Below are 22,367 nucleotides of genomic sequence, written 5' to 3' on the forward strand. Positions count from 1 at the left end.
TACAGTCGTGTCACGAAACGCGTGCGAAAGAACGTGTCGCCGCCGCCGCCGACAGTTGGGAATGCGACGCGACGCGGAAATAGGAACGAGACCGGTTAACTCCCAATCCACACCCCGCTGGCGATACGTCGGCCTGAATATTTCACGAGATTCAAGTTATTGGGGCAAGAGAGCGAAATGCCGCGACGCCTTCTGTCGCCGATACTCCTCTCTTTCTCTCATCCGCCGCTAGAATTGAATATTTAATACCTCGCGATTTCGACCGAAAATAGAGGGTGGATGTTTGATTAAAATTAATCCCCGACATCTCTGCGTCTGTTAGCTTGAGTTATTTCGATCATAAATTAATATTGATTTCTTTTATTCGAATAAATTATTCAAACAAATTGTCGGCTTTCGTACAAATAATTTGGAACGCTCGGAATCGCACTATTTAATATGTATGCGCAAATTAGCGTGCAAATGTTTTCTCAGCACTTTATTCGCGGGGGATTTATAAATGTATACTTACATCGTCCACATCCCAGCCTTCTTGCTGCCAAAAGTAGCAGCTGACGAAAGCTGCAGCCACGACCGCAAGCGGCCCGGCACCACCGAGCTCGATTGCCTCGCTGCCGAAAACCGCCAACAACCCGCCCCCGAGTAACATCAGCACTCTCAGCGGCACTATAAAGGGCTGCAACATTAGCACATAAACGAAGCGTTAGGATCTAATAGAAAGCGCCCTGTCATGATTACGGAGTGATTTATTGATCTCATTATGAAAGATAAGTTTCTAAATATGAGCCCCATCCCTTGATATACGCTTGATATACATGGTAAACGATGTCTGTAGGCGACAACACGTCAGGACAAACTTAGGTTCGCTTTTGATAGAGCGTTTTGATTGCTGAAATAGCAATTAGAATAATATTTGCGTTCTCCTATAAATTTTCATCGTTAAGGGAATCCCGGAGTCGTCTGATTTACCGATTTCTTTTAAATAGACTTCACTTTTTTTTTGGCTGCGTGAAATGAAAAATCCTTTAAAATCGACGGTCTCTGTATTAGCATATACTTTAATTACAGAATAGAATTTTTCATTCTACACAGCAACACTACAAAAAAAAAGTAAAGTCTATTTAAAAGAAATCGGTAAAACAGACGACTCCGGGATCATCTTAAAATAATATAAAAAAAAAAGAAAAATTAATTTCAAATTTGTTGCATTTATGTCTGTTCCGAAAATTCTGTGCTGAAAATATAAAGAAATATATAGCATCCTAAACTTAGCAAGTGACAATAAAATATAAATAGCTTCTGCGAACGAAATGCCAATTTTATAACACATTCCTTTGGAAATACGACTTCTTCTTGACCCGGCGTTACACTCTGTAGCTAAAGTTTATTCGAAACCGTAAAATCAGGTTACGGTGAGCTAAGAATACTGCAATCACCGCTGCAGTGTGCAGCGGCGTTAATCCTTACGCGAACGATACTTCAGATACGATGAGGTGCCGATGCGGTAATCGTGTACTCGTTCGCTCCTTCGTCGGATTCGCGCGCAAACATTTAATTCGCCCGAATCGATAACCCCGAAGCCTCCGGAGGTCTCCGGAGATCAAATTCAATTGAATTTCAAATCTTTCGTAACCAATGAAGGAAACGCTGGTACTCGCGACGGTTCACTTTCAGGTAAAAATGTACCGTCAGAAAACAGTAATTATCGCCAAATGCAGCACATTATTTCCGAGATGATCCATTATTATTTCAGATCCGCGCTACGTTTTGTAGACGAGAATAGAGAACTAAGTCTACTTTGAGTGTTCCTCGCTTGAAACTTATCTAGGACGGATCTATTTGTGCCAAGCGCCCACGCTAATTATAAACTCCCTGTCGATTTCGACGTTAAATATGAATCTCTCGATGGTCAGAAATCCAAAATACTTTTTATATTTGGCAAAAATAAAGTAGCACATTTGCTAGACAAAACACACAATAAAATATTTAAATAAAAAATGTGCTACTTTCTTTATACTACAATGGATACTTTGGAGCTTCGGAATGCTCTGTAAAAGCTGATTTTGAACGTTAAAAAGGCAACGCTTGTGAATATATTTAAAATAAATTATCGAACGAAATAATGTAAAGATTTTCGCACGAGAAGTTTCGGACGGAAACGCATTGTGACACCTGACGGCTTTGGACGCGGTGATCTGATTGTGCGCAATTCATACAGTGTTTACAAGATTTCCAATGGCCAAACGATAGCCGCGTAAGTGGATTTATCCGGCAATAGTAGATTTATTCGGATTTGAGCTCCATCCTCGCGAGTGCTTTTGCGGTATGCAGCCGGATTCTACTGCGGATGCGAGGCAGATGCGTCGCGCGGCGTGGTGTTGGGTGAACGACTCCCCGCTAGTTGACCCTATTTCCGCAGTTACCCTTTATTCTTGCATCTCGTGCTGGAATAATCAACTTGCGATTTCGTGCAATCGCGCTAACCGCGTGTGGCGATTATAACATGGAATCCTAATGCGGAGGAATATTTGCGGCGGAGTCGAGCAATTCGAACGAAATCCCTATTTATGCAAATTTAGAGAAAAGCGATATTATTGTAATAGTATTGTTCGTGTATTGCAGGCCTACTCTTGTTTCTTTTTTAGGATGAAACGGTGGAAGAATTTCGAGAACAGCGGGAGATATGTACGATATGTGTGCCGTGTTACATATATTCCAAACTTTAGACCACTTTTTCTCGAAGGTTCTTTCGAGCGACGGCTGACATAACTTATGAACGAAAACTATAAGATTACAACTTAAAGAGGACGTCACATCGTGCAAACTTCACGTCTCTCCATATGACACCTCGCCCGAGTACGAGGCAAGCAATTTTTCTCCTTGTTCAGTATGTCTCGAAACACCAACACGCGGCCGGCCGCAAAAACGCGATTCAACGATCCAATAATTTCAGACGCGGCTCCGCGGCAGCGTGAAAATACTTACGTCGCCCTTTTCCGGCACGTATTTGCTCAACCAGCCCCACATGACGCCGAATCCCAGACCGCCGATAATAGCGATAGGCCCCTGAAGGATCTGGTACCATAGCGCGTCGTGGGAAAACATGACGCTCTTCACGATACCGAAGAACGCCACGGACGCTGCATCGTCGATCCCAGATATCGCGATAATCAGCGTCGGAATGCCCTGAAAGTACATAGCACACTCGTTAATCTGAATGATTTTGGAAAATTCATTTTCGCTGCCTTGCGCTATACGTATTAGTGTGGTCAATAGCGCATATTAAATAAATAAGTGAATTGCGCACGCTGATTATTACTGATACGAAATACGATTGCCTACTACGATATTATCGATAATGATCATCTAAACATGCGACCGATGTTGAATATATATTCTGATAACGGATTATAATACAGCCTCATTTGGTTACGGCTTGTAGCGTGAGTAATACAATTCGCGGGGAATAATAAATGCGAATTAGCTATTTATTCATTTATCGACTTATTAATATTGTATAAACATTTCATATTCAGCTTCAGTAATTCATTATCCAGCTGCGGATTTTTAGGTAATACCGCCCACACGGCTATCGCGAAATGATATTTTTGCGCGAGACGGGTAAGTAAAACAAGAAGAGGATAGAAAAAAAAAAAACGCGAAAGATAAAACTTTAAACGACTTTCAAAAGTATTCACTTCGATACGAGATTCAGTTTACACGTAGTTCGTTAATGAGAATTTTTTCTCGCTGCACTTGTAAAACGAATAGATTTTGGCTGACTTCAAAGAGATTGAGAAACGCTTGCACGAACATACAGACCGACCAAAAAGAATCTTTTCCGGAAATAAGACAGGGGATAAAACGACGCCGGGAACGAGCGAAAAAGGAAAATTGCAAAGAGGAAAGAAAAATCAGCTCTTTCAAACTTGGTGTCTATTAGAACGAATGTAATATTTTTCATCTTTTTGCAATGATATAATTTTAAAGAAAAAATTTTAAAGCCAGTAACATTGTTTCATTTCACGAACAAGTACTGCATTATGATTGAAATTGTTCGATACAACTTGTGATTTTTACATCAAAATTAATATCTATTTATTTTCAATATTTCTGGTTTATTAATTTTTGATATTCTTCATTTAATTAAAATTCGAAACTGACTCGTTTATATTAAATAGACATTAAAAATCAGGAAAATATTATATAATTGAAGGTATGAGGAGTAATATATAAATATGAAAATTTAAATATATTTATTTATTTTACGAATAATTAATGTCATCTCAATCCCATCTCAAAAATAATCCATCGAGAGCTTTCCGGATAATGCTTGAAATTTCAGTTATCTCTGCAAAGACAGAAAAGTAACTCGCGAAAAATCAAGATATTTCTTTTAAGGAGCGAAGACTCGGGTTTGAAAGGATTGAAGGGGAAAGAGAAAACCAGACGAGGCGCTATTGAGAGTAGTCGACGACACTCGAGCGCGATCCTTGTGGGGCCTGGACGGCGTTATCGGTGTCACGGCGGTACGTTCGGGATTTAAAGTCTGCCGACCTACGATCGTGCCTCTCGGAGTACTTACACGCCCGAGGAGAGAAAGAGGAGGAAGGCGTCTAATAGATCGCGACACACGATCACGGCGAAGATCACGGTGGAGGAGGTCAGCGTTAGAGCGCTGCCGCTCGTCACAAGTGCCCGTGGGTGCTTACGGACACTCGTGGGTGCTCGAGAACTTGCGCCAACGATCAGTCAGTGTCTCGTCGTGAGATTTCCTAACCGCGACGCGATAAGCATCCCTGATTTCGCGCAGCCGGCGAATATCAAGACGGAGATATCCTCGCGCGCGCGGTATCACGTCGGGCGGACTCCTTCCCCTTTCGGCCGCGTTGCATTACACTCCGCTAAATGAAGAAGTATTGTCTGGATCTTTCGGCTCATGAATATCACATCCGCTGCAATGGTCTTTGTACTCTTCAAGCAACTTCCACTCCATTTCCTAAACTGAATTATTTAAGTCCGCTTCTTTCCCTGCGCTCAGTCTTTGTTCCGCTGCTAGCGCGAACCTCTTTCTGTATCATATCGAATAGCCTTACGTTGTTGCATTGTGCGAACTCCCGCAAATTTCTGGCGACTGCCGTACAATCCCTCCCCCCCCTCCCGCGCGGTTATAATTAAATTGAGAGGAAAATTGCGCGCAACTAGACGTAGCGGAAGATGTGCCGAAATTCCCCTCAATTCTTGATTCCGGTAGTTTTCGCGCGACAAAAGAAGCAGCGAGGTATACATCGCCGTGCAAATTATCGCGCGATACGCGGATTCGATTTCACAAAAAAAAATGATATACTTTATTCCCGCCTAACCGCACGGTTATTATACTCGTGCACAACAAGACAAAAGAGTTTTAATTACTCTCGCGTCACGTTCATTAACATGGAAACTCCTCTAATGCGCTAATGTTGCGCGCGTCAAGTATCACGGGTCGTAAACACAGCGGTCGTATACACTCAGAGCGTTACACAAATCCGCTTTGCCACGATATTCGATTAATATAAAACATGAGCTGCTATGTAATCCAATTTGTTTGGGCAATCATGATTAAATATTAATTTAACGATATTTACCGTGACCACTATCCGTAGCGCGTAAAGCGAAGTGATATTTACTTCTCTGAAAGTTTGTGTGCGATGCATTATGCTATTTAGTGTTTAGTTTTTATCATTTGTTAATTCTTTAAGATCGTAACTCGGAAACATTTCTCGGACATCTAACTTTCCGCTGCAGACGCGTGACGGAAGAATTCCGACATCGCTTCCGGCTTATTTCAAAGCCATTGATACAAGTTTCAGAACACATCTTATCTTCTCTTTCATTATGCATTCTGTATTATTTATAAAGGTGTCAATTTTTTGTATACTAAAAAATTACGAGCATAGTAAAATTAATTTATATTAAAAGCTTATCTTAAAAAAAAATAAAAAAAAGTATTTATCAGTTATACACACACGTATAAAACACTATAATATAATATAAACATGTAATATAACTTGCCGACTAAATTTTACAAAATACACAACAGTCATCAATAAAAAAAATAACAGATTTTTTTCAATCAAATAAAAAATTTTTAATAAATAATAGAAATAATAAATTTTTTTAGTTGTGCCAATATTACAAAAAAAATATTATGCTACAAAATATTAATATTGAAAATATAGAAAGATATCCTGGAACTTTTTTATAAAAAAGAAATCTGCGCGCCAGCGAATGTTAATTTTTAAGCACCTCAATTATTCTTAAAAGAAAATTGCAATATTAATCCTGCCGTTATCATTTGCCTCTCTAATGCCTAAGTCTGTTATAAACTTATTTTACTACCTAATGCTCGGGGGAAATCGGGCGAAATTAGATGCAGGAGACTTATGATCCGTTCTTACGAATAAGAGATGAGAGATCTCGCGACGAGTGAATATTCAAACATTCCAACAAAGGGCGGAATAAGCGGCCTTACCTTGGCGACACCGTAACCTCTGGCACGTAACCTGAAGAGGCAGGGCACGACGACGGCTGGCGAAACGGCTGCTATAATGGTCCCGAGCAGGAAACCCCATATCCAGGGCAAATGCAAGAGAAATTTCGTCATCACCGCCATTACCGTGGCCTCCACCAGCCATGGTATCAAGCCCATCTTCGGCACGGTGACTTTCAATCTTTTCAGAGCTGCCGGATCGAGATCCAAGCCCGCTCTAGTAAGTATGATAACCAAGGCGATCTTTCTGCGAAGAAGAGAAGAACAATTTTATTTTAGAGATGCGATATTGGCGAATAGTTGGAAACACGGTTTAATTGCTCCAGAAGAAATATTTATCGTAAAAGCAAATTTTATCTCGAAACTTGGAGAGAAAAAATTCTTTCTCTTTATCTCGCAAAAAAAAAAACGGTGTTACGAGTAAAACGCGCTCTCCTCTTGTACAGCCTTGACCAATGCGCGTTTCCGAGTTTCGGCGCTGTAACGCTTCAAAAGAAAAAGAGTTAACCAACTTTCGTAACGTATGCGGAAAAAGTTGACGTATCCCTTCTGCAATTCATAGTGTCCGCGAAGCCTCGAGATCTGGAACGCGGCGCGACAAAAGTTCGCGGCTGGCGCGCATCGCACACGTTTGCGCGAAAGCTTACGATGAAAATTCAGGTACGGACGATCGTTAAAGCCTCGGTTGTCTCGAACTTTCGAAAACCCGTTTAGGAAAGGCACACCTTAGGAAAACTTATCCTATTACGAGTTTCCCCGGCGAGAGAAAGGTTTACGAAGTCGCTGCACGGACGGCCGTGCATTTCGCGCGGCGCGGCATCTCCGATCGCAGGGAAACGCGTCGGATTTACGCCGGCGCGCAAGTTTCTCGCGGTATTAAACATTATTAATTATCCCGAGCGTGCATAATATTCCATTTACGATGCGTACTGAAAAACGGTATTTTTCATAGCTTAACGCCGTTCGGGTTTTGTATTCAATTATAATTATACGAAGAAGAAAAAATTACATGCAGGTGGATTAATGCCATTGTATTGTTGCATTGTACGCTGTAATAAAATAGCGCGGGCTTTCAGCCATGTTTTCATATCAAATAAATAATTTTACCCCGTGTTACGCGTACGTTTCAATATGTAACAGAAAGTATTTATTTTTAATTAACATATGAAAAAACTTGTTTCATGTTAATTTCAGTATTCTTTGATAGTGAAAAAGTCGGCGGACTCATCTTTATCATATGGTTAACAAATGATTGAAATGCGAAGATACTATGCACATCGGAAGGCAGTGGTACGCGCGTAATAAAGTGTAATAAAGGTAGTAAACACCGGCGCAAACTGTATGATGGATCGATAATTGGTAATACCGAATACCGTTTGCATAGTGTTTCACGAAGCGCAAATGCTCGTCTCGATGTTTGCTTAATTGTCGTGTAATATAACGTAGCCACGCGACGGATATATGAAACGTATGAACGGTCCATATGACTTTATGATTATGTAAACGAAAATGAATATTGGATTACATAGACATAATTTAGTGCGGATGCCCTCGCTTTGGCATTTCATTTAAATTGCAAAGTGCAGTTGGCACGCTGGATATCGAATTAACACGCGAAAATCCCCGCCAATCTTTCCCGGCGTCGGACGATTTCCGAAGCGTTTCTCATCTTGGACGAGGATTTCCATTGTACAAATAATTATTGCTGTCCGATAATTTCGCAGTTAATATTACACACGTGTCGATATTCAATTTCCACATTACATCATCGATCAAATACCTGCATGTGTTATCGAAGAAGTAATAAATTTCGAGATCCGCAATCCAATGCTCGAAAGTCATCGCTGCTCTGATTTTCCTTGTAGATCAAAAGCAATCTTACTTTGAAGGCGGTCCGATACTCATGTGCTACATAATTTACGATCGATACACTCGCATCGGTAAACAGCGCGCGTTAATGCAATTCGTCGCGTTGCATCCATAGCAGTGTTTTGCGTACAATTCTTGCAAACAAAATTTGTCAGCTTTTTCATTATTTCAAAAAATAAAAAATAATGCAGCAATACAAAAAATGTTTTATGCACATCAAAAATTAAATAACAATCTAGAAATATATGTATTAAATTTTATAATATTTTATTACCGTGTGTATGTATGCGTATAGGTTTATGTAAATTTGAAAACAATTTTTGATTTTAAAAATTATTTTTTAAACGTGCAAAAACTGAAATTTTTCGATTTAGGTATCGCTACGCAATAGGAACGGAAAATAAATATTTGACGCGCAAACACTGCTCGATACGCTATTTCAATTTCGCGAGATCAAAGAAATTTTTTCGAAATAAGTATATCTGAAAGGACACTTGTAAATTGTATGCATGTCCATCTGCGGAATGCCACACGCGCGTGTCGCAGATGGACTGGGAATTCATATTTGTATACCCTGTTGATCTAGATGCATACATGAAGTTCTTTGGAACAAAAAATATAAAGAATAACATATCATGTATTTCTAACATATTGCAAAAACACAGAGTTTTCGATAAATCATCATTCAAAAAATATCTTTTTATATTTTGACAATCAATATTTAAAAAAAACGTGTTATTTATAGTATTATTTTATGATACAAAGTGCATCAATTTGCGTATTTAAACAGAATAATAATTGTTTTACATATCTGACTAAATATTTTCAAATGCATGTGTCTAGGTGATTCCCAGACAACACGTGTCTTAAAGGTACGCGTGTCGTCTAGGTTGTTGGACAAAAAATCTAGAACTATTTAAATAATTTACTTGATGGTTAAAAAATTCATTAAAATATCCAAAGCTAAATCTCTGAAAAATAAACTGGAAATATAAACTATTTTTAACATTATAAGTATGTATGCGATGATTCTGCATTGTATTATTTTATTATCGCATTTTTATTATCGCAGTTACGCAGATTACATAACTATATTTTTATTGCAAAATTTTGGAAATTTATTATACGTGTTATTTTGTCAGCTTTTGGAGAAATTGTATATATATATATATATATATATATATATATATATATATCCACTAAATGTACAAAGTTGCATTTTTAATGGCAAAAAAAATTGAGTTAAATCCCGATATAATTCCAATTGCATGAAAAATTTTGCCGGCAGATTACCTTATCTAAATTCCCAACTATCGCATTTCAATCTCTAATAATTGTCGGCAAATCATCACGAGTCAATAAGTGTCTAGCCACAGTTTGATCACTTTATTAGTCTTGCAGTCCGTGTGGATCCGTGGCTTCGGCGGGCAGATGTTTACGCGGGCATACAGGGTGGCTTCACCCTAAGCGAACGTGTACGCAAATCGCTTACAACGTCCGGCCTATGTTTGGTTGTATTTAGCTTCATTTAGCTTAGACATACACGACCGCTTAACGATGCGCGCAACGCCCGCTAAAGCTATAATTAGCATTATGTTTAACCCTGACAAAGCTCTGTCGATAGCCCCCCCCCCCTCCCTCCCCCCTCTCGTAATTTTAGTTTCCGTATGATTTAATTTGTTCGATACACGCAATCTACGTAATGCAAAAGTTCAACACACGATCTCGAAGGTATCTGAAAAAAATCCATAAGATTAAGATGACTTTGAGAAGTTCTTACATCGTTCGATCGCGTTGCGTGAGCAATATCTTAATTTTCGAAGCCTTGGCATTTAAATTCTTGTAAGTTTATTTAGTGGGTGATAAATTGCAAAGTTTAGAAAGCGGTGAAATATTCAGTTACGTGGAATAAATGTGACAGACGAGCGATCGAAAAAAAACTATTAGCGTAAAATTCGCGACGCAATTTCGCATCAGGATTCTTCGAAACGTAAAATATTCAATCTCAGATGCTTCCTCAAGAAGTTTCTGCTTTGTCTCTTCCTTTTTTTTCTTTTATTTCGCAGTACTGACGGTTGTTAAATAATTTAAATTTTTAATGAGTCATTAAATGTTCATCGGTTGCGCAATTTTATAGAACAAGACGTGCCACGTATCTCTTTAATGTCTAATTCATCTTTGAGCAGGATCTTGTCAAGTGCCGAAGGAAATTACATGTCTACGCTGGAACACAACGAACTTCTTATCAATCTGGATGTCGATAATTGAAAAGAAAATAGACCAGCAGATCATGGAGATACCGTTGCACAATGTCGAGAAAAAGAAGGCCACGTGAGTTTATCGTGAAACGCCGAATATATGTTACAATAATAGGATACACGCACCATCATGCGCTCAAGATATATATGTATATTGTTTTTACAAGTACTCGAAAAAATAAATTCTAAAAACATCGATTACCACCAATCATGCACCTTGCATATTGCTTGAACAAGATAAACAATCGAATAGTTTTCTTATCAGCAGGTATCTTGATAATAAATGTCCGAGAACATTGATATAACGTGATATACGCATAATGTGATATGCGTCTGTTATGGAATTTATAGCGGAAACTTCCATTAGAAGAATTGCGGAACAATTGGTTTTTTTTTTAATTTAATTAGCTTGAGTTTGCTACGATTTACAAACATGGAAGATTTATAAAGGTTGATTAAATTGGATATAAAGAAATTCCATCGTTTCGTGAGAGAGCAATACTCGTCGGTCACCGATAACTCTGATAAACCCGTCCTCGCGTCGATTAAATTCCAAATAAGATCGGGCACAGCATTTCCTATGACGATCTATGGCGCGTCGACATTACCGATTCTATCTGCGCTTCGTGACAACCGCTTGTCATTAGTAGGCCGCTCGGGTCAGAAGACGAATTTGAGTAATCGGAAGGGCCAGTCCGTGCACGATTGCGGGAAATCTGTCTCGAATGGGCAGAAATTGACGTGAATCTTAATGCCAAATCGACGTCAGTCGGCATAATAGTAATAATTATTCGATTAATAAGTAAACTTATAAATCTGCTTTTGTTTGGATTTTTATTATATGTGTATTATCAATATATTAATTATTATCGCATAATAATTAATATATTGTTTTCACATTACCAAATTTGAGAATTAAAATGTTATGAAAAATTAATTTTAAATATCGCCAGGTTCATCAACTTGCAAATCAATGCAGAAAACTGGGTCAAATATATATGCTGATAGGTTAAAAAGTTAATTCGCATTTTTCACACCACAAATACTTCTGCAATTTCATATTATTATAATAAGAAATTAGAATAAATATTAAATATCGTATGTTAAAAAAGTAGAATTTAAACTTTTACTTAAACAGAATATGTCAATCGCATTTATTAGAGTTCTTACGCAGCGCGCATAAGACATACAATAAATATATAACAGCATATTCTTCTATTATAAACCGCATGAACCTTGACGAGCCATCACACGCGAAGAAAAGGCGGCCGATTGCGGGAAACTCGATCTTATCTGATACTTTTGTCCGAGAGGATGCAGCTTGAATTTGATTACTGCTAAAGCCGCACTTATTATGCCGCGCATAGAGTCCGTCATCGTGCGTGTCCGCGACGATTCACTATCGTTAGGCCTCGACCTTAAAATGCGGCCACCTTGCGACGAGTCAATTCAATTTACCTCGAAGACTTTCGACGGACCTTCGAGTCATCATCGTCATTACCGATGTCAATACTGACCGATAATGATATGTGAGCAGAAATAATGACGGTTCGCCATGAAGAACCGATTTCGCTCAACCTCGAGTTTACGTAAGAGATCGTTCCCTTAAAAGTGTTAGACTGTCCCTCTATGCGTCTGTCTTTATTCGTCAAATAAAACCCGATGTACAATTCAAAGCGACAGTTGATTCTCCTCAGAATTATGTTAGCACATAATTGTCAGTAAACTTTTCCATTTTCCAGTAAAAAATGAGTTTTCAGAACTTTTCCCATTTCTATTTTTTCATTATTTTATATCTCACGGGAAATTTTATCCAATCAGATTTCATCAGTTTTACTCCACGCCGAAAAAGTTATGTGATCGCTGTTTTCAAAAATATCATTTCTCAGGTAATCGCTACATTTCACTTATTATTGCAAATTTGATTTTTCACTTTTCGATTCGGGGATAAAAATTGCATTACTAACCGCTCGTCGAGATTGCCCTTTTCAACATTAATTAAGACAATTTTTAAATGGCTTTTCATAGTAAAAAAGCAATTGATTTATTTCTATAATTGAGATAGGAGAGAAAATTTTACGAATATATATCACAAAAAAATGCAAACAAAACTGGTGAAATTCGATAATAATCTAGTAGATAAATAAATATAAACTCGTTCAATCTCCATTACTGATATTTTTCTACATTAATTCCAACATTAAATTTATTAAAAGCTAGTCGTTTTACTGACGTTTTGCAAGCTTTCTTTTGTTTCAAGTGCAGATGAGTAGAAACTCAACAAAACGGCCTGGCAGAATAAAATGTTCCTCGGGAATTGCTCAAAAGAACACTTACCGTAGATTGGCGACCACCACGGCGTACTGTCCGTCGATCGCTACAAGTCCGACGTTCTGCAATATCAGCCCGGTGATCAGCATACCGATCAGGGCTGGAAGGGTGGTCAGAGAGATCAGCCACCCACCAAAGTACGCGGCGATGCTCAGAGCGGCCAATCCGAACAACGGGCCACCCGGGGCCGCGTCGTCGCCGATTACCGAATAGACGACACCCCAGAGCAGCAGACCCAAAAGGAAGAGACACACGACCCGGGCGAATTTCCTGTATGTAGGACAGAATGGTTGCGGACACGCTCTTCTCCATCCTGGTGGCTCCCACGACGGCGTGTCGTCGCGACCGTGACATCGCGCGCAAAATAGGTACAGCCACGATCTAAAAGAAATGTAAGTAGAATAATGAGTGCAAATACTAGAGAATAGTATTTTTTTTTTCTTAATCTATATATCACCCAGCAATTAAAATTTATATAATTTCTGTAAACTAAAATTTAATAATATTAAAAACAATTAAAAGCAAACATTGTCCGATAGTTTCTCAAATGAGAAAAATAACTATTCGTATAAATATCAATATTTTCTGACAGAAAGTAAATTCTCTTAAATATAATGGAGTCATACATCATATCAAAAAGCGCCCGTCTCTTTATATGAATATAAATGATAATAAGTGTAAACTGATGAATAAGCGTGCACAATTGCGTGCTTTTAATGCAATTTTAATGCGACCACGTACTGTGCAATACTATTTCTAATGCATTTCAATTATCTGCATATAAAATATAAGTGCATATACTACTATAATTTTGAATGGCAATTTTGCAATAACGCTTTCAATTATAATTTTGCAAAATTGAATACTTTACTTTACGTAAAATCTTCAGTAAATTTAAGCTCTTTTTTACTTTAATACGTATTTTGCAACTTTGAATTGAAGAATGCAACCGATTGTATCTTATCCAAAATATACAATGTGTAAATAACATCTTTATTATTCTATATCAAAAAAATTTCTACTTCTAATTACGTAAACAAAAAACTTTCGCCATTTCCTTGAATGTTAAATCTAAATAGAAATAGTGCGTTAAAAAATGTATGTGTTATGTCACCGTCGCTATACAGTATCGTTATATTGTAGCGTTATCTTTATTTTACATATCGTCATATTATTCGTTTAAAAGAAGTTTGTTTTTAACGTTTTCAAATACGAGTATCAGTAAGTACAATAATCTAATGCGTTATCTGCAGAGATAATTTGTAACTGATAAACTAATATTGAGATTTCAATGCGATACTAACGATTATTAATGTACGGTATCTGTCTATATGCTTCACTGCGTATAACGATTAATTTCGTGAGCGGCTTTACATGCTATAGTCTATTAGATTGTATTATGCTGCGTGCAATAATAATTCCGGATTAATGAATTCATCATAAAATGGAGAGCATATATTATTACAGAAAATTTGCATTACACTCGCTCATAAGTTGAAAAAATCAATAATTCATAAAATAGTCAACAGTTTATAATAGCCGCATATAGTTCGAGACATGCTATCGCTTAAACTCTATTATTTAGCTTATCATTAAATATTTAACAAATTTTGTAAGGTTTTTATTTTTTACTTAGAAAAATTCGATCTATAATCATTACAAGAAGGCTAATAAAAACAAAATGCAATAGTTCGAAACACATTATATGTTAGTTTACAATGAATAAAAATCTATTATAAATTAATAAAGTTAATTAATATTAAAATATATTTTATTTTTCCTTATCAAGTAATTTAATTGAATTTCAAAGATATTTTTCTGCGAAAGAATAATTTCGTTTATCATTTACGACGATTTTTTATGATCTCTGACTGCTCTCACCATTTAATCCAAAGATTACATATGAATAAGAACGTAACATTGTAGGTACCTCATAAACTTGCCTAAGATTAGCATACAAATGTACGAGTTGAAATAGTGGAAAATCTAGAGCTCTCGGTAAGCAAACCTAACAACTGCTTTACATTGCGCATAGATAATTACTATCAAGAAAATAAATATAGGCCATAAATGACAGGCATAAAATAGGATAATATACCATAATATAACATTGAATGCCTTATTAGTCAACAAATAAATAATAAACAATTTTGACGGCTATTTTTGATCTGAAATATTCATAAATCCACTAATATAGATTACAAAATATTATTGTACCTTTGAACTTTTAATTATATAGAATGTAACGGAAAACGTAAACTGAAATAATGACTGGAAAATCTATATTTATTAATAATATTTATAAAATTTATGAAAATTTTTTAAATAAATATATTTCCTGATTTAACATCGTTATTGAAGAAAATATTATGAAAAGCGTGAAAGATAAAATTTTGATTAATAGTTGATTTTATCATTCTTTTAAATAGTTTTGATAAAAGGTTTTGTCGATCAAAATATGTTCACTGTCATTAACAATGTAAAAAAATTATGCAAAATTTCCAAAAGTATAACAAAAAAGGCACATAATCACTATTATCATCTATTGTCGACTGTTTACTTGCTCATTTACTAAAATATAACCCATTTCTGGCCGTAGTTTTTAACACTCGGTAATATTATTTTTCTACGCATTATTTTATGGACTGTGATGATTATACGTTATCATTCTGATACGACCGATAAAAATTTCGAAAGAAATGAATCTAGGTCGATTCAGATCTAGAAAAATAATCCAGATTTCCGCTTATCAATCCGAAAGTATATGGGCAAATATACTCCGCAAAGTTTACCGAGATAATCTCACCTCTCGAGTTCCTCGGAATACTCAATCTTGTCTCTGATCGAGCTGGACAGGCTATACGCCGATTTCTTTCTGTTACCGTTGATCCTACCGTTTTCCAGATCGACCTTGTGCTGCGGAATGTTTTCTACGCTGTCACAGTGACTGCCGCCGTGATGCAGAATCGACTTCCGTCTTCCCTGATCGGAATTGTGCTCCGAACTCGCGCTGATGCGTCGGTGGTGCTCGAACGCGGGATTATCGAATCCCATGACTTGGTCACTGATCGACACTCGTCTCTTCGCCAATTCCTCGCTGGGTTTGTTCGTTCTGCCGCCCATATCGATCTCCATTTTCCACGGCTGTCGATTGTCGAGCGCTGAGAATCTCGGCCGACACCGGCCGATCAGGCGGATTCCAAAGTTCCGCCGAGAGTTTTCTCAAATGCAGAAATGCAGATAAACGCAGTGTGATTGATCGATCGGTCGGTCTTATCTACGCGACCGGGAGGCGATAAATCGTGCGGCTCATCCGCGAACACAATCGAAACTGATCCACCGTCGATTCGCGCGGCACACCTGTCCGCTCGCGTTTCACTCGCGCTATTGATCGCGATCGAGGAAATTCCGAAGCTGCGCGCGTTCGCTGAGCGTACACTGCGACGATCCCGGATCACGCGTTCGCCACGTTAGCGGCGATCGTTAGCGGATGAATCTCGTGACCGAGAGTCCGGCGCGCGACGGGGACGAGGACGGCGATCGGTGGACGGACGACGCTAATGCGTTGCGACGATTGACGTCTTTGACACCTTGGCCCGCTTTTACCAGACTACTTCTTCTCGTCAACCACTCCTTCGTCGGACTCGTCCTACGTTCGCGGTCGGAGACGCTGGCTTTGCCCTCCTCGTTAGCGTCGACGTTAGCCTGCGGATCTCTCAGGGTCGGCACCGGACGCGCTCGTTCACGAGACCGAACTTTTCCACTGATGCTTTTCCATACGTCACGGACGAGACTCCGTCCGCTCTCGAAAAATATCGACGTGTAGCCGAGACGATGCACATCGGATCGATCCGCGTCAATTATTCGCCTTGACGCGGAAACGGGACAAGCGGTTCACACGTCGGTCGGGCTCGGCGCAATTGACGCGACCGGTGCATCCCGCACGCGCGTTTTACGCTTTAGCGTAATTCAGGCTTTCGCGATAAGCGGCGGCCCCCTTCGCTCGCGAGCCGACTGGACACAGAGAGGAGAGTGCCTGGTCGTCCGGCGATGGCACGAGCACAATGGCACGGTTAACTAGCGACTAAAAGCGGCAAAGTGCGCGGCAAGCGGTGGTGTTTATGCGAATGGTAGTGGGGCTCGTAAAAAGTGCTCGAACTCGTGGACGTACGAGCACGGGCAGTCACGGCGGTCCGTGACAATAATTGTCGCGCGATGCACACAGGATGGGCGCAGCTGGCCACCTCATTGACGAACCGGCAACGGTCCGCTGCGTTTCTGTTGTAGCTCGCTCCCGTTCCGCGCCTCGATCCGGCAGATCGATAGATCAAATCGAAAATTTCCGCCGCGATCGAGGCGCGGGCGGAAATGCGAGAGGAAAGTCGCGGCGATATTTCTTTTTCACGCGCAAGCTCAGAAAGTGCACAAAATAACAAATATTATTCGAAATGTTGTTTAATTAACAGGTGTTAATTTGTGCGATACCCGTTGATTCTCCGTCAACAATCTTCGACATGGTTTCCGCTTCCGTAAATATTTTTTAGCTCTCAGTTTCAAGGAAAAGTCGCTCGGAATATAAGCTGCGCGTGAATATAGCACAGAAATTGCTTTAAATTACGGCGAGTTGCTAATAATTTAATACCGTATCGCCGTGCATCACTAGTGAGCATTACGTCTAATGCTGACGTATCGCGGAATTAGAATATAAATTTTTGATCCTCAGGCTTATCCCTCGTCAAAATTCTTGACAACTAGAAGCCCACCCATCGTAGAAATTTTGACGACGGTCACCACACAGCTACTTATTTTACCCCGAATTTTGCCAGCTACATTTAATGCATCAATACTTATATACGAAAGCGGCAAAAAGACACGTTGATATATCGCGTGTTCAAGGAATATCAACATGATAATAATACCCACGTGCGACAGTGATTCGTTAAATTGCCGCGTGTTTCGGAGACGCTATCGCAAGGGTCTAACATTACAAAGTGCGAGGATACAGCGCGAATCACGCAGTCTCGGCATGTGCAATCTTCGATCTTCGTGTAAAGCGGCGCTTTGTAATGAAATTCGCGATTGAAATTAATGGTCTTAATTGAAGCTCCCTTTCTGTCGTTTATCGGCTACTTTAATTCCCCGAGCGATATTTCTCGGATTTAATTTCGAACGCGGATAAGAGCGCGAACGCGATAAGCTCTTTTTAATTATAATCGTTTAATGTAATCGATTGATCGCGGGAGTGCAACCGTGTGAGTGATACAATTATTAAGTGATTACAATCGTCGTCATCGCGCCGCTTTATCTCGTCGATACCTATTGTTAAGCATTGATTAAGTCGCGCCGTTGTCAATATTATTGTCACGCGCCGTTGTCGCTTGTTTAGTCGCACGATTATATGTAACTCTATTTAGAACTTCATCCATCGGAATTCGGTTTATAGACATATCTCCAATTCGGAGTAGAATAAACTTCCGGACAATGACATCATGCGAAACTTCAATCTTTCGTAAATGCAAAGTACGAAACATTGAAATTTGAAGGGAATATCGCAAATCGTTAGATTAAAAAGGTGCATAATATTAAAATCTCTCCTTCGCCACTTTAATAATATTATGAATTAATTAATTGAATTAGTCGTATTTCAATAACCAGTTCCTCGAAATGACCGCTTATTATTCTACTTCACTTTTATTTTTTCATTAGCCTTACAAATTTATGAAGTTTATTTTTATATTAAAATCTGATGAATTGGATCAGCGAAAGTTGAGTGAATAGAATAGACCTCTTAAAGCGCAGGAAATTGCAAATTTCTATTTTAATTTATTTCTCCTCTGGTAGACGAGAAAATACAGAAGGAAGGTGGAGTCCGTGTGTAGACGGGAGAAGGAAATGAAATATGCTAGAGAGATGGTTGGCGGTGGAATACGCGTGCAGAAAACAGGAAGAATTTATAGGGGCTTCCCGTGCTTGTATTTATCGACGAAGTTCCGCCGTTAACAAGACATTGCAACCGAGTTTAATGAAGAAAAAGGTATAAATAGATAAGGAAGCATAAAATAACTTAGGTGTGAAAATTTTAAAATCTATAATACCGAACTTTTTGAAGTAGAAAAAAATTATAACAAAATCGCGAAATGCGGTGTTGCAAAATTGAACTAATTTTTCACGTTTAAAAGACATTTTCTACGCATGTTATGTTATAAAATAATGTAATACAGAAAATATGTATGTATTGAAAATATTTCTCCGAAAAAATATGCAAGGAAAAAATAGTTCGATATTTTATATCATTATAGAGTAAGCTGATCTATAAAATCGAATCATGATTTTTTATTACGAATTAATAAAATGAGTAATCTTACCTTCCTCCAAGCTCCGTCGACAAGTCATGAATCAAATTTCTACTAACGATGATATCGTACAGTTCTCGGACACGCTTGCGGAAGTCGAGCATTGTCGTCCCTCGTTAACGCAGCATTCTTATACGGCTCCATGCGTCGTTTGTGGTTAATGCTCGTCTCGTGCAATCTGAAATACTATTTAACCGATAATGTGAATATATTTTCCAAGGAATTCGCAACAAAACCTGGCGCAGAAAATAAAATAATCCGTTTTTCATTAACTTTACTGATACCATTATAGTAAAGTTTCTAAACTGTACATTTGATTTAAAAAATGGCAATTGTGTAAATTAAAAAAAAATTTTTTTTTAATTTGCCGAGATACCGAGTTTTTTTAATTTTATTTTTTTGGATAAAATATTATACCGAGTTGTAGAAATAAACATTAAAATTAAAAAAAATTTGTTAAAAACATGTTATTCTCCGTCGAAATAATTTTCTTAATTAAATAATCAAAATCAGATAAAAAAACCTTAAAATAAATTTTGTTTCCAAGTATTTTAAACAGTCGACTGCACGCAAGTGAATGCTTTTTATATCTAAGTACTTAAACTATTGTTGCTGATGTAAGCCAACAGTCTTCTTTTTTCAGGTTATTTTTGTTGATACTGCAATTAATTAAAATACAGAGGAAATATCCGCTGTTCTAATTATCCTGCGCAAACTGTAAAAAATTTCAGAACGAGAATGACAAGCGCTCTTCATTATTTGGCCGCGTGGAGAAATTCGCGAAAAATTCACGATATGTTTCGTCGGACGAGACAGTGATGTATCGCGATCTAGCGAACACGTCGTGTTGCTTTTGCGTCCGTCGTTGAACATTTCGCGGCCGGCGAAGTCACACGAGAAGCATCTACGTCCCTCGGAAGAGCGTGCTGGAGGTAGGAGGGATGGAGGTTGCGCGAGAGAGACGAGGTCGAAGATGGGATTGGAATTGCAAATATTCCTCTTCTCCTTCTCTCCGATCTCTCCGTCTTTCTGATCTATCTCTCCGTTTCTCCATCGACCGTCCGCCGGTTCGCTCTAACCCCGGAGCATCTACGAAGTGCAATCGCGGGGCATATCTTAAGGAATCTTCACCGGACGACAAATCGCCAGATTTCGTCTCCGCCGGAGCTGGATTTAAATTTGTTATGATAAACTACGACGCAAATTCGGCGCTTCTCTTGCCATTATTTTGAAACACGTACTTCTTTTGAAATATGCCAAGGTCATTTGCAACGTGATGCGTTAACATAACAATTGTTTTGATATAGTTCTCGTATATTAATTTTCTTTTTTTTTTTTATTTTTTTTTTCCTAAGATGATTTAAGCCATTCGAGGTCCGATGTCAAATGTTAAGCTATAGCTCGTTTAACTTGTATGTAAATCCGGTTGTGGTCCCCTTTTTTTAGATTGCAGATTCATTTATTTGCATTACACGAGCATCAGTTTTCATCGTTTTTCCTTCCTCTAATTTTTCGCCGGCTAAAACGGGGAAAGTAATGACAAAGTAACGACGAAGCAAATGTGAGGACGCGAGGAAGACGAGGTCGCGCGCAGAAAATGACCGCGCGGTACGCGCGCCGCGTCAAATTAGCTTAAAAGCCTCGGGGGCAACACGGATTCTACAACGCATTTCTGCAACACAGCCCAACACACAATGTCCAACGCGCGCGCAGAGGAAAGCCCTATTCGCCCTCATATATCACCGGGAGATAAAAGGCTGCCAGACGACGACGGAAAGTATAGTGGTTTCGGCGACACGCCGGATAGGCGGTTCATTGCGCAGCTGCACCCTGTGCCCTGTAATAATTCGGTGGTAGAAACGAAGAGAAATTGTACGTCACCCGGACCGGGGTATCTATTTACCCTCTCTTCCGGTAAATAATGAAAATACATACTTTGGAATGCCGTTGTTTCTATTGCCGCGCTCCATGAAAGAAGAATTTACGGCGATCTTGTAAACAAGATATCCGCAATTCGATCGAGCAACTACGATGAATTATATAATATCTTAAATTTTATCTGTCATAAATGTATCATAAAATATTTTTTGTCATTGGTTATTATTTTTTTTTTTTTTAGAGTAAAACATTAAATAACAAATTGTTTTGATAATAATTACTCCAATTTATAATAACTGCCAAGTGATTTCTTTGGATTTTGCGCAATCGGCGCGCTTTTTGTTTTCTCCGATACATGAAAAATACATTCTTACAAAATCTGAGTTTATCTTCTCTACATTGTACGAGTTTTTATCGGGAATGCGCTGATTATTACTCGTCCCACTTTCGATCTTTGTGCAGCTTTTTGTGTCACCGGCAATGTCGATATGACGACCAAATGTCGTAGTTTTTGTAGTGATCCGAATAATATTGGCAACCTGTAAGAGCGAACGAAAAAGCACGTCCGTTTCGAATAGAATCGTATATCAGTATAGTTCCCTGCTGCGCTTGCTAACAAAATTTTTCAAGTATCCATCGTTGCCGACGTTAAAGATTTTGTGAAATAGCGTGCTTCAAGTATGGCAAAGTGGTTCGAGATGGAAATTGCCATGACTGAAATGGAAATTGCAGTAGCTTCACAGTTGCGTGCATGCTCACATCGAACTTTAGCGCGTTTATTGTATCCAAGGTATCGTTGCTCGCAGAATCCTCTCCGCTATTGTTGCTGCATTCATCCTTTGTTGCAGTTACCGAGAAAAATGATCTTTTTTCCTCCATCTTCCTTCCATTTGTAAGCTTCGGCACGTAGCTCGTGGCATAAATTTGCCGCTATCTTCTTGTTTCGTGTTTATATTAAATGTCATTTTCGCATTACGTAAATAACGTCAGTTGAGCAGTAGCATCTGCATCCAAATGCATCGTTGAAATTTCGGTATCAAATTTCGACAAATTTACTTAACCAAAGCAGCCGCTAACCGTACGTTAAATATGTACCGCGAATGTGAATCCTCGCCCTTTACATTATTCATACGCGGTAGATCGTCCGTA

General features: G+C 38.7%; 1 protein-coding gene across 2 annotated transcripts in view; it reads right to left on the bottom strand.

The window, feature by feature from the left end:
* The window catches only part of Nha1 (Na[+]/H[+] hydrogen antiporter 1), a 28,511-nt gene that overhangs the window by 2,832 nt on the left and 3,312 nt on the right, over window positions 1–22,367 (bottom strand). Inside the window, exons 2-6 of one of the 2 annotated variants that reach the window (XM_067350298.1) lie at window positions 19,353–19,526; window positions 12,994–13,368; window positions 6,512–6,776; window positions 2,986–3,186; window positions 512–676 (exon numbers count right to left, since the gene is read on the bottom strand). In XM_067350298.1, coding sequence (XP_067206399.1) covers window positions 512–676; window positions 2,986–3,186; window positions 6,512–6,776; window positions 12,994–13,368; window positions 19,353–19,444 — 1,098 coding nt within the window. In that variant the 5' untranslated portion in view covers window positions 19,445–19,526. Of the gene's footprint in view, window positions 1–511; window positions 677–2,985; window positions 3,187–6,511; window positions 6,777–12,993; window positions 13,369–15,793; window positions 19,275–19,352; window positions 19,527–22,367 lie in introns of those variants that run through there. The other variant, XM_012359908.2, reaches the window with a different exon arrangement.

This window comes from Linepithema humile, chromosome 2 (assembly GCF_040581485.1).
Source record: "Linepithema humile isolate Giens D197 chromosome 2, Lhum_UNIL_v1.0, whole genome shotgun sequence".
In the NCBI taxonomy this organism is placed as follows: domain Eukaryota; kingdom Metazoa; phylum Arthropoda; class Insecta; order Hymenoptera; family Formicidae; genus Linepithema; species Linepithema humile.